Here is a 12,665-nt window from a genome sequence, read left to right as displayed (position 1 = left end):
CCCTTCTGTAGACCCCTACAGAATCCTCTGGGGAGGAGCCGGCCTTTGGTCCCAACTCTCCCCATTCCCCTGGGGTCAGCATCCCCAGCTCGGAGCTGGGCTGAGGAGCCTAAGTCGGACCCTGGAGAGGGGCTGGATGTAGTTTTGGCCACTCAGGTTCCTTTCTCCTTACCGCCAGTTACTCCCCTCCCCAACCTCCCCCCACTCCCCCTCTGCCACTTCCAGGAAGCAGTGACATGAGCAAACTGACTGGATGGGACTCCAGGAGCTGGGCAACTCTGGGAAAGGCATTTCTATCCCTGAACTTCGCCATCCCTGTCTGGAAGTAACTGATGGTGGCCCGGGTCCCACAGGGCTGTGATGGGGCTTGTGACACCCATCAGTGACAGCCGGGTTGTTGATTTCTGGCATGCAGAGCCTAGAGTTGGATTCCCAAGTCAATGATTCAATTCAACAAGTATTTATTGAGCACCTACTGTGTGTTATCGGGGCCTGTAGCAGGGCTGGGGACCGAGCCCCAAACAAAATAAAGCCTCCCCTCCCTGATACTCTGCTCTGGCTAGGGCTGTACCAGGGACCCCCACGTCAGGCTCACCCCCTTCTGGCCTTTGCTCGAGTTGTCCTCTCTCCACATCCAACTCAAGTCCTACTTTCCTCCATCCCACGGCTGGCTGGCTGGCCGCACCCTCCCACGCTGAGGCTCTCCCCAGCACTCCACTTTGGAATCGTTGGCAAAAACCGTGGTGCTAGAGGCAGAGTGGTGGGTCCGGCTGAGGGCGGCTGTGAGGGAGCTTTCTGGAGTGACTGAGTTGGCCTGAGTACGTTCACATTATGGAAATCTGTCAAGCAGAACACTGGTAACTGGTGCACCTTTTGTTTAAACAGAATGTGGTTTTCCAGAAATGAAACCAACCCCCCAAAAATATCTGGGTTCCATCCTCAGAATTCTAACTGATCTGGGTCCCCACACACCCACTGCCATCAAGTTCAGGCTCACGCTGACTGAGTAGGGGACATGTCAAAACTGCCCCAAAGTTCCCAAGGCTGTAAATCTTTACGGAAGTGACTGTCACATGTTTCTCCCAAGGAGTGGCTAACAAAGGGCCAAGTGCCTTAACCACTGCACCACCAGGGTCCCACCCCCATCCCCATCCCCGTGATTACAATGTGCAGCCAAGACTAAGAACTAGTCTTTCTAGAAGATTCCCTGAGGGCTTGGGGCATGACTCAGTTCATCTTAGGATCTCTCATCCACAAGTGGCCGGCACAAGGCTGACCACTTGGCTGAAGCTGGCTATCCAGCCACAGGCTGGTCAATGCCTGGGGGTGTGGCCTTCCAGGTCACATGGTCTGGGCCCAGCCCATTCCTGTGGAGGCACTGAGCTGTGGGCACCCAGCACTGACACTCCATGTCTGCCTGCCCAGTCTGCCAGTTGTTGTTGACAAAGTCTCTGTGGCAGCAGCTGGCAGGCAACGAGACCAGAGACTTGGGTGGAGTAGACCGGGCATGGGCTTCCCTCCAGAAGGGCCCTTGCTGCCAGGTCTCTATTCTTTGAAAGTCACAGACCTCTCTCTGCATAGCCTCCCTCTAACTGTGGGTCATGGTCCCCTTTGGGGTCTAACGACCCTTTCACCGGGGTCGCCCGATTCCTAACAGTAGCAAAATGACAGTGATGAAGTAGCAATGAAAATAATTTCATGGTTGGGCGTCACCACCACATGAGGAACTGTATGAAAGGGTCGTGGCATTAGGAAGGTGGAGACCCATCGCTCTAACAGGTGTGGAAACTCAGCCTGTGGGGACTGGGGGGGGGGGGGCAACAGCTCACCCAGTCACACAGCTAGTTCGTGGCCAAGTCAGGATTTCAAGCTGAGTCTCTCTGTCCAGCTTCAAAGCCTTACATCCCTGGGCCTTCTACTCTGTGCTCAGTCCTGTGTAATGTGCGCCTCCTCCCAAGCTCCTCCGAGATGAGGGCGCAGGGGGGTGGGAGTGAGACATGTACTCGTGCACCGTGTCCTGCAGTGCTGCGGATGCAGCCTCCCGGAGGAGGCGTGAGCGCCGGTTTGCAGGGCCTAAGCCTGCACCCCCTTCAGGAATGGAGTTTGTAGAAAAGTCTTAATCATTTAGGCTGGAGCCGATCCAAGCGTGTGTTCAGTGAGGGAGGCATGCTTTGCCCTTCCCTGGTGGCTGTCCTCTTGCTCTGAGCGCGACCGTGGTGTGACGGGCTCTGGGCCTTGCAGTGGCCCGGGTTGCCGAGCCTTGGCCGTCTGGAGTCGGATCTAGTCACCCCCCTTTGGACCAGAAACGGACTGCCTGGGGCTCCAGCTGTAGTCCACAGCCTGACGGGCCTTGGCCCGATGCTCACGCAGTGTTCCTGGGGGAGCCTGTGTCGGGCTCCTGGCTTCTTCCTGGGCAGCAGCATGTGATGTGGTTTTCATCTCCATCCTTGAGACTCTGGAGGGGTCCTCCGGGGGCTGGCACACAGAGCCTGGTTGCCCAGCGCTGGGTTAGCACAGCCCTTTATTTTCCTGCTGAGGAACTGCAACCCAGAGGGGGTGGTGACCCACCCCAGGGCCCAGAGTGGCATCCTGGCCTACCTTTTTGCCTCCCACAGGCCCCCAGAGCTCGTTCAGAGAGGGAGGGCCCAGGGCTGTTGGCTGGAGGCTGCATGGCTGCCAAGGGGATCCGGATGCAGGCGTTTCTATTTATTGACTCTTGAAACGTCATCATCCAGAGTTAATACAGGACTATTTGGTAGCAAGAGAAACACAATCTAAGATTCCCCAGGACCCACCCACCCCAAACGAAAACAAATCCAAACGCAACAGAACAGCCCCCCCCCAAACCAGAACTTTGGAGTAGTAGCTAGAGAAGCGGGGGGCTAAGGGGCTCGTAGGGAGAGGGGAGGAGGGCCTCCGGCAGGAGCTGTCTGAGCCTTAGCTCTCAGCTCCTTCTTCACGGGACGCCCCTGGCAGGAGGGGGTCAGTGGTCAGAGTGAGGGGTTTCTAGGTCTGCCCCCACGGTGACCCTATGTACCAGTGCATAAGACACGGGGCAGTGGGGGGTGGGGGTGGGGGACACTGCAGGAGAGTGAGCCAGAGGGCCCGTCCCTCCTACGGGGCAGTGCCGGCCACTGGAAGAGCCACGCCGCTGCCCATCAGCAGGCTACTGTGGAAGGCACTGCTGACGAGCTGCCAAGGCTGGGGAGGCCCCCCCAGATGGGCGTCACTACCCTCAACAGCAACCCCATTGCTTTGGGTCACTGACTACATAACGGAGGGTAGCCCACTCAGCCTGGAACCCTGTGCCCTGTGCTTGGTGCTGAAGGGCAGTGGGTTAGTGCCTGACAGTGCACCAGTGAATTCGGGGTTTGGGTGTGTGTGTGTGGGGGGGGAATGTAATTGGGAAGGAGAGGTGTTGGTCCCTCCAGAAAGGCTGTTAGGATCCCAGTTGGCAGTCCCAGGATAAGAATAGGCTCCCCCCATCTCCTGTCATTTCCCCAAATCACCCCTGCCTCAGGTGATTGCATAAATAAGTGCTTGGGAATGGACTCATGGGACAAAGGAACATAAATACTGTACATGGGAAGGGATTCCATCCCCCGGTCTCCTGTGCCCCAGATTGCCCTCCGAATATTGCACATGGCCCTCCCAGCCGCCCGGGGCCCAGGCCCAGCCGTGTCTTTGGTAGAAGCTCCTAGGACAGAGGTCCTGGCAGCCTGCGTGCCCCACCATCCAGACTGTGCACCCCGAGCGGCCAGAGCAGACAGTCAGCGGAGCCCCGCTGGCCAGTGGTGTCCCTCAGGACACATCCACGCAGATAGGGAGGGGCTCATGCGCCCCAGCAGGTGCTCCTGCTCAGAGGCCGTGTGGGGGCTAGGAAGGGGGGTGAGTGGGCCGAGGGTGGGTGGACCGGCAAGTCCTGGGCCCCGCACACAGGGTCACACCCTCCATAGGAGGAGGTGGTTTGTGCTGTCTTCTCGTCCCACGGTCTCACTGCTGCTGCTGCCCCCACTGCTGAGCCGGAAGTCCTCGTAGCCGTCACCGCCACTGATCACCAGCATTTTCGGCCTGGCTGAGGCGGGGCCCCGGTGTTGGGGGGAGTCTTGGTGCTCCAGTGAGGGCAGCTTCTCGGGGCCTGGGGGCAGTGGGAAGAGCCATCAACCTGAGGGAGCAGTGACTGCCGGTGTCACTGTCCCGCCATGGCCTCTGCACCCCAGAACAGACAGACAGCACACTTCTGAGAGGGAGTCTCTCTCCTGTTGGCCTAGAACATGTGTGCAAAGACAGGCCGCTTCCTGTCTCTCGAGAAGTACATCCCACCCCGGGGCAGATGCACCCCTTCCTGTCTCTCTGGATTCCTGGTGTTCACGGGCAGAGAGGAGCTGCCGCAGGGTCTGCCTGGCACACTCTTTCCAGGAACACTGCTTTCTCCTGCAGAGCCGCTGCGTGGCTTTGAACCACGGACCTTGTGGTCAGAAGTGGAGGGCTTACCCGTTGCACCATGGCTCCTGGGCTCATGCAAGTTCCCCTACCGTTCCTGGCCTGCTTCCGGGACCCAGGCAACCCCCCTACCAAGGCCTCATGCTTCCTAATTCCCACACCCCACTTCCTTTGGGGCAGGTGGCCTCCTGGCCTTCTTCGCAAGCCTTTCTTCTATGTCGGACCTGCTGGATGTCCGCCGCTTCCCAGGAGGTGTTCCTTTACAGCTCTCGGGCCCCACTTCCTGTCCCCTATGTCCTTTGATGCCTTGGTTTCTGGTGCTCGATCCATTTCCTGCTCTGTATGTCACTTCCGGATTCTACTTCCTGCCCTGCACGCCACCTCCTCCTCCCATTTCATGGGCTGTGACATGTGATCTTCCGGGGCTATGTTCTACTTCTTAGCCTATTGTTCTACACACACACACACACACACACACACGCGCGCGCGCGCGCTTAAATGCATGCTGGGCTTTCCACAGCCTACTTCCTGTCATGTCTGCCACATGGACACTGGAAAGCTCCCATCAGGACAAGTGGGCAGGGGGATACTAAGTCAAAAGTCGAAGCCCCTGGGCTGGGCCCGGCTGTGCAGACCCACCTGTGTCTAGGGGAGGTGGTGGAGTTGGGCAGAGTACGTTGAAGCCATCTGGCAGCTGGACGGCAGCCAAGAAGCGGACGTGGCCGGTGTGTCCCTGGCCCAGGCCGGCGGGGCTGAGGGGCGCCCGCGGGCAGCTGACAGTGCTGGGTGAGGTGGGCATGGTGAGCACGACACCAGCGCTGGTGCCCACCCACAGCAGCTCCTCGCACACCAGCAGCGCGGTGATCCGCAGGCAGGCCGCCTTGTGCTGCCGGATGATGGCGTCGGAGGCTGGGGGGAGGGTGAACGGACCAGAGCTGGGGACACACCCTGGCCCTGCTCTCCCCAGGGACAGGGCAGTAAGCTCCAAGGAGGCAGGGTGGGCGGTGGGGGGCAGGTGTTGGACATCAGTACCTGCCAGCATCCTGTGCACAGGAGGCGTGACGTCCACCTCTGCCAGCTGCTCAAAGGTGTCTGGGTGATAGAGGCACACATGGGCACTGCCCTTCAGTGTCACCCACACGCCCAGGCTGGAGTCCACCATGCAGGCCACGCTGCGGCTGGAGTCCTGTCCCACGTAAAACGTGTGCTGTGGGGGGTGGGTGGAGGGGGAGAGAAGAGAAGGGTGGGTGGAGGATCTACCTGTCCTGGCTGCTGCTGAGAAATCTGAAGCCCAGAGGGTGAAAGTCACTTGCCAGAGGCTACCCAGCAAGTCCTTCAGAGCTAGGGCCCGAGCCCGGGGCACCCCTCCCAGTCTAGCAGGTGACAGGGCCAATGAGGGAGAAATCAGGGAGCTCGTTACCCCTGGAGGCTACCCAGGCTGGGCACGGCTGAGGGGTATGGAAGTAGGTCGGGATGAAGGCCAGAGTACTGCGAGGGGATGTCAGGAAAGACCTGTGCCCCGGTTTCTTCAGGCCCTTGAGTACCTGAATTGAGACTGGGGTGGGAGTGCTGAGGTCCCCCAAGAAGAATACAGCTCAGGGACTGACAGGGACGGACCCAGTACTGCATACTGGTCAGGGCAGGGGCCCAAGCCCTCTGGGCGTTCCTGCACGGCCCACACCACCTCAGCTCCCTTGAGTGGCTCATTGGGCCCCTACCTCCAGTCGCAGCGTGTCGGGGCTCAGCACCAGGACCCGGTTCTGGCAGCCGCACCACAGCCTCCCACCCACAGACACCATCTTGGTGATGGGGCTCCCCTGGGCGCCCAGCGTCACGGATTTGGAGTTCTGAGGGTCCCAGAAACGACCTGGGTGGGAAGGGGGTGAAGAAAAGCACGCTCAGTTCAGCGTCCCCATCTCCTGCAGTGAACCTTGCCATTTACAAACGAGAGCACGCAGACCACCGAGGACCTGGGGCTTGCCCAAAGCCACGCTTGTGGACCCCTGGCCCTGTCCAGGGGCGGGTGGCACTCGGGCCAGCACTCACCTGCCTCCCTCTGGTAGACGACAAGGTCTCCGTTGGCCAGAGACACAAACACCTGATTATTCAGATACCTACGCAGGGAAAAGGAGGGAGGAGGCCGGTTGTGAGAGCCCAACACAGGGGCCCCCAGGAAGCACAGGTGGGTGGACCACGGCTCAGAAAAGACCAGCTCCTCCCACCTCCTTGTCCTCCAAGTTCTCGGGGAGGGAGGGTAGTGATGGCTAAGCCAGTCTAGGGCCTGCGTGGTTAGGGAGAGCCGTCAGGGGCCTTACAGGATGCAGGTCACCGAGGCTGCGTGCTGGAGCTTCATGCTGTTCCTGCGATCCCGGATGCTGTCGGAGGACTGGTACACGTGCACGCTACAGGCAGGGAACACTCCTGGGCAGAGGCCTGGGCACGCCAGCCCCTGAACTCCCTCCCGCCCCCACAGAGCCCCTGGCATGGATTGAGACCCTCTCCCACCCCCAGTTGGGCTGGCCAAATCCGAGTCTGCCACAACCTCTGCTCTCTACTTTAGGGGACCCTTGGCCCCCCACGTGGAGGGTCTGGGCTGCCCACATCCCGCCCCCAGCTCCTACCAGCCATCCTCAGTGCCCAGCCACACCGAGCTCTGGTAGGCCTCGGGGTTACTCAGGCTCAGCAGGTCCTCCAGGCTGCCCCGGGTGAAGGAGCCCCGGCTGGAGCGGCGAAGGGCCCGCCCATCCATGGGGCTGGTGCCGCAGGGGCCACCGGGCCCGAAGGAGCCGGACAGTGGCGGGAATCCAGGCTCCTGCTCCTCCTCCGAGCTGGTCGTCTCCACTGTGGCCTCCTTGGAGCTTGGCGTCTCCTCGTCTGAAGGAATGGGGGTCCTCTCACTCCAGCTCCCTCCCTCCTGCACCCAGGGCGGGTCTGCTAGCTCCCTAATCTGCCCTCAGTCTACCCTTCCTGGCCATGCCTTCTCACGGCTCGCTCGGGGACAGTTCTGCACCCTGGGGCCCCGTCGTAGCCCAGGCCCCTGTGGTCTGCTGACACTCGGTAGATGCAGAGCCCGGCCCTGCACCCTCCGTAACTCGGCAGGCCTGCTCCTCACCGCCAGGCTGGCCTGGGCCCTCCGTGTCACAGGCCCTTCGCCTCGCAGGCTCCTTCTTCTGTTAACCACCCAAGGTTCACCCGTCTTTACCTACAGTGCACCCCTCTCCTTACCCACCAGGACCACCCGCTGCCCCTGGGGTGGGCGGTCCGTGCTGCGGACACTCACTGCCAAAGCTGGAGGAGATGGTCGAGCGGCTGGCCTGGCTCTGCAGGGTCCCTGAGGGGCTGGGCGAAGACTCATCATCCGAGTCGCTGTCAAAAGGCACCAACTCTGGGCGTGGGTCACCCTGTGTGGGGCCTGGCGCCATCTCCAGACCTGAGCCCGAGATGGAGATGTGCAGGCAGGGCTGGGGCCCCGGCTCAGCCAGTGCGGCGGCCTCCTCGTCTGCGGCGACCTCAGGGTCCAGCTCCGGCCCCGCGGGCTCTGGGCCTGTCTCGGGAGGGCTCCTCAGGGAGGGAGGTCGATCCCTGTGATTGAAAAACCCCAGACCCACAGCCGTTGGGTTGTTTCTGACTCAGTTCCCCTATGGGACCCAGGAATGCTGCCCCCTGGGGTTCCTGAGACTGTCAGTCTGCCCAGGTGCAGAGTCGCATCTTCCTCTGAGAGAGGCTGGGGGGGGTTGAACCACCAACCTTGCAGTTAGCAGCTCGTAACCATTGGGTCACCAGGACACTTTGTCCCGAGAGATAACCGAAAGGAAGTGAGGGGGTGAAGGTGTAGTGCTCCCCCTGCCCCACCATGGCTTCTCTGAGCCTGTCTGTGCGGACACTCACTGGGTGCAGCGGCGCTGCAGGCCAGGCACTGCCCCGATGCAGAGGATGCGGGCAGAGCAGACAGCGATGCAGGCCTCCACGTCCGGCTCGGCCCGCAGGCTCAGCAGGCACACCTGGCCCACGTAGCCATCACTGTTGCACACCCACACCTCGGGCGCAGGCTCCGGGCAGCTGCTCAGGGTGGGGGCTGCACAGGAGAACTGTGGGAAATGCAGTGGGGAGGTGAGTGGGGGAGCCGCTGCCAGCCTCCTGAGGCTCCATACCCCCCACTCCCACCACACCAGCAGAACCCTGGGGATGGAGGGATGGGGACCTCGGGTGCCTGTCGATGCCCAGGGCTTCCTCTGTACACACAGTGCATACAACCACACAGCACACGTAGTCCTGCGATGCCGACATCACTCGCCCGTGCATGTACACACACACCCACACCCACACCCACACGCACACGCAAGTGCTTCAAGAAGTTTGTGGGAAAGTGGAAGGCAAAGATAATGGGATTTCTTGAGCTTCTGAAGCCCCCTGGAATACATGGAATATGACAATGTGTACACGTTATTACAGATGCATCACTGGTAACCCCATACATAAACATACAAACAAGCATGTGAATTAGGTGCCATCACACCTGAGGGATAACCAATGCTCCGAGGCAGGTAAAGACATGTATGAAAAGTGCATACACAGAGCCTATGCAGTCTCCACATAGAGAGCCAGACTGTCCAAGACATATGGAGCAAGTTCCATGTTTAAGGTATGTACACCAATGCCGCACACCAGGCAGACCTCCTGAGCCCGACCCCCCCCCCACTGCAGACCCACCACCTCCTGAGCCCGACCCCCCCCCACCCGCAGACCCACCTGCATGCCACTGCGGGTCTTCATGATGGGGATGGCCTTCAGGAACTCTGGGTCGAGGCAGCTTTTGCTGGATGCTGTGAGGAAGGTGGGCAGACACACGGGTAAGGGGGCGGGCAAGGGGAGACGGTGCCAGCTCCGTGCTGACCTCACCCTGGTCCTGGCCCTAACCCCTTTCTCTTCCCCCCCCTGCCTCCCAGGGTCTCTCTAAGGAGGGGCTTGATTGATGCCAGCCACAGGAGGTGGCTGTGGGGCATGTCTGACTTGTCCTTGCCTCAAGTTTGCCATCTGTACACTGAGGGAGCTGAACGCCGGGTCTTCAAGAATCTTCTAGGCTGTGACCAGCAGTGTTTTCTGACCTAGGCATGCATGCGTGCGTGTGCATGTGTGTGCGGTGGCACGAAGGGAGGGGCTCACCCAGCTTCCTCTTGGCCTCATCGAAGGCCTGCTCAAAGCCGAGGCGGGCGTCGGGGTGCGGGAACTCGAAGATGAAGGAGTCGGCGCCCTCGGGCCGCGTGGTGCACAGCTCCAGCTTGGTGGGCGGGAAGGAGAGCGCGTAGCACAGTGCCTGCTTCTCCGACAGGTCCCGGTGCACAGCAGCCGAGAGCTCCCGCAGTGCGTCGTCCACGCTCTGTGGAGAAGGGGCTGCGCCTCAGTGTCCCCCACATGGCTCCTCTCCTGTCCCTGGGCGCCTGTGGGGATGAGCCCCCCCCTTGTATAGAAATGGGACTCGGTCTTCCCCCTCGATCAAGAGGCAGCCTGGATTCCTCCTGCACGGACATGGGCGGCTCTCTCCCTTCTCAGGTGGGGAGGGAGCCAGGTGGGCCCTCTCCACTGTGAAACACAGTGTGTGTGGGGGGGGGAGGCGTAGTCTCGTCCATCAGGCTGTGTGGAGGGCAGTCTCGCCCCTTGGGCAGGACCAGGGGACCCCAGCCAGGGGGCACAGACCTGGTGAGGGAAGCCGATGGTCTCCGAGAGCTTGCTCATCTGGCCCAGGGTGCTCAGGTCCTCGTCCAGGCGGCTGATGGCCCTCTGGATGTTCTCCCGGTTGGTGGCTTGGGAGGCCCCTGGGCAAGGTCAGTGAGAGGCTGTGGCACAGGGGCTGGTGTCCAAGCCCTTCTTGCCCAGCTGCAGCCTCAGCCCCTCACTGCCCAGACCCGTGCCCACCACACCCACTGTCCCCAGGGGGCACTACTGCACCAGCAGGATGCACAGGAGACTCGGCCCTTCGCCGCTGACCTGAGCTGGGTTCTGAGCTGCCCTTTCACACCAACAACCAAACTGCTACGTGGTGGAGGCGAACTGACTGCAACAGGGGTTTCCAAGACCGGGACTCTTTCTCGGAGCAGACAGCCTCATTCTCCTCGCATGGAGCAGCTGATGGGGTTGAACCACCAACCTTGTGGTGAGCAGGCCAAGGCCTAACCCATAGCACCACCAAGGTCCCTTACTGCACGCAAAGGTGGGCATGAGGCTCTACATCTGAGCCTCGGTTTCCTTGTCTGTTACCCGGGTTACAGCAGCTCCTCACCACTACCTTCTAGTTGGTCGAGCCCACGGAGGCGCCGAGGGCCGGAGTGGAACTGCACCAGATGGCTTGTTTCTGAGGCTGTCATCTCCGGGAAGTGACTGGTTGGTTTGAACCAAGGACCTCTCAGTTAGCAGCCTATCCATGGTGCCATCAGAGCTCCTCTGGCCGCCCAGGGGCTCCTCAGGATGGAGGAGGCAGCACATGGCCCCGGACAGAGCACATCTGAGAGTATTCCACCTTTGCCATGAGAAACCGTCCTCGTGGGTGGTGTCATGGGACGCCCTCCCTGACTGCTCTGGGGGTAGGTAGCCCCTGGCTCCAGGAAATGGCCAGGTCTACACCCGTCAGGATCCCCTAAAGAGAAGCATCATGGCAATCAGAATGTCTCCTAAGTTTGACCCCGGCTGGTCAGGTCCACGTGGGGGCTTCCCGGAGATGACAGCCTCAGGAACATGGGGTCAAAGAAAAGGGAATCCCCCGCACCCTTGAAGCCCCCTTGCAGAAGCTGCAGCTAAAACAATGCGATACAGCGAGAGTGTTGGAGAAGCCAGGGTGATGCCACGGGAAATCCAGAATATGGAGTGGAAACCATGGATGACGGGCGGAGTGGAGACCCAAGTCCATTTGTAGACACGGGGACACCCCCTCACAGTGGGTCATAAGGAAGGGCGGAGCCAGTCAGGGTGCAGTAGAGCACTGATGAGACACACAACGTCCCTCCCTGCCACCACTACCACGACCCCAGTTCTACCTTACAAATCCGGCTAGACCAGAGCATGTACACTGGTACAGATAAGCGCTCTCAACACATGGAATCCAGGAGAGAAACCCCACAGGAACAGTAATGGGAGTAGCGATACCATGAGGGTAGGGACAAGGTGGGGGGAGAAAAGGGGAACGGATTGCAATGATTGACACAACCCCCCCCCACACACACACAAACACCATCACCCAGGGTGACAAACATGGTGTGGGTGAAGGGAGACAGCGGTCGTCGGTGTAAGATATGAAAATAATAATTTGTCAAGGGTTCAGGAGGGTGGGAGGGTGGGGAAGGGAGGGGAAAAATGAGAAGCTGATACAAGGGCTCAATTAGAAAGAAAATATTTTGAAAAGTATGATGGCAACACACATACAGAAGTGCTTCACACAATAGATGTATGGGTTGTTGTAAGAGCTCCCAATAAAATGATCATAATAATATTGAACAAAGAAACCGTGGATGATCAGGGACAGAAACTGGTGTAGAAACGGAGTCATGCCATGAAGAGGAGGGGGTCATCTGGCCCACAGAGCTCTCTCAGTTCCCGGTGCTTTTCTGGTTTCAGTCCATAGATCCATGTGCGAGGTAATTGGAGTGCATCTCTTGTTTTTTAAGGCCCGCGGTGCCTGCCTGACACGCACGTTATGACCAGGAGGGGCGTGGCATGCAAGAAATGCTCAGATGACAGAGAGGCAAAAAGCAGGTGGCTCCTTGCTGACAGCTCCCTGCTTGGGGTGGGCACGGCCTGGGGTGGTGGCTGCTGCTGTTAGGTGCAGTTCCGTCGCTCCCAAACAGAACCAAACACTTCCCAGTCCTGCACCACCTTCACAATTGTTGTATTTGCATCCATCCATCTTGTCTTCTCTTCTGCTGCCTGATGTCCTATTCCAGGGACGGGTCTCCTGACAACATGGCCATGCTTGCTTCTAGAGAGCATTCTGGCTGTACTTCCTCCAAGACAGATTTATTGGTTCTTTTGGCAGTCTGGTTCTTTCAATATTCTTCCCAGCACCATAATTCAAATCCATCGATGCCTCCTTATTCAGTGTCCAACTTTCACGTACAGATGAGGCCACTGAAAATACCATGGCTTGGGTCAGGCACACCTTGGTCCTCGAAGGAACGCCCTAGGTTTTCAACACTTTAAAAGAGGCCTTGTGTAGCAGGTGTGCTCGGGCAATG

General features: G+C 59.6%; 1 protein-coding gene across 1 annotated transcript in view; it reads right to left on the bottom strand.

Annotated features, from left to right (window-relative positions):
* Positions 1-448: 448 nt before the first annotated feature.
* The window catches only part of ARHGEF17 (Rho guanine nucleotide exchange factor 17), a 65,865-nt gene continuing 53,648 nt past the window's right edge, over positions 449-12,665 (bottom strand). The window contains exons 10-21 of the mRNA XM_075546244.1: positions 10,138-10,256; positions 9,607-9,820; positions 9,193-9,266; positions 8,332-8,531; positions 7,724-8,025; positions 7,065-7,317; positions 6,759-6,845; positions 6,490-6,557; positions 6,162-6,310; positions 5,476-5,650; positions 5,083-5,352; positions 449-4,138 (exon numbers count right to left, since the gene is read on the bottom strand). Of these exons, the coding sequence (XP_075402359.1) occupies positions 3,942-4,138; positions 5,083-5,352; positions 5,476-5,650; positions 6,162-6,310; positions 6,490-6,557; positions 6,759-6,845; positions 7,065-7,317; positions 7,724-8,025; positions 8,332-8,531; positions 9,193-9,266; positions 9,607-9,820; positions 10,138-10,256 (2,108 nt within the window). The 3' untranslated portion in view covers positions 449-3,941. The remainder of the gene's footprint in view (positions 4,139-5,082; positions 5,353-5,475; positions 5,651-6,161; positions 6,311-6,489; positions 6,558-6,758; positions 6,846-7,064; positions 7,318-7,723; positions 8,026-8,331; positions 8,532-9,192; positions 9,267-9,606; positions 9,821-10,137; positions 10,257-12,665) is intronic.

The sequence above is a fragment of the Tenrec ecaudatus genome, chromosome 4 (assembly GCF_050624435.1).
Source record: "Tenrec ecaudatus isolate mTenEca1 chromosome 4, mTenEca1.hap1, whole genome shotgun sequence".
NCBI lineage: Eukaryota > Metazoa > Chordata > Mammalia > Afrosoricida > Tenrecidae > Tenrec > Tenrec ecaudatus.
The sequence above is the reverse complement of the archived record's forward strand: the minus strand, read 5'-3'. Positions and strand labels throughout refer to the sequence as shown.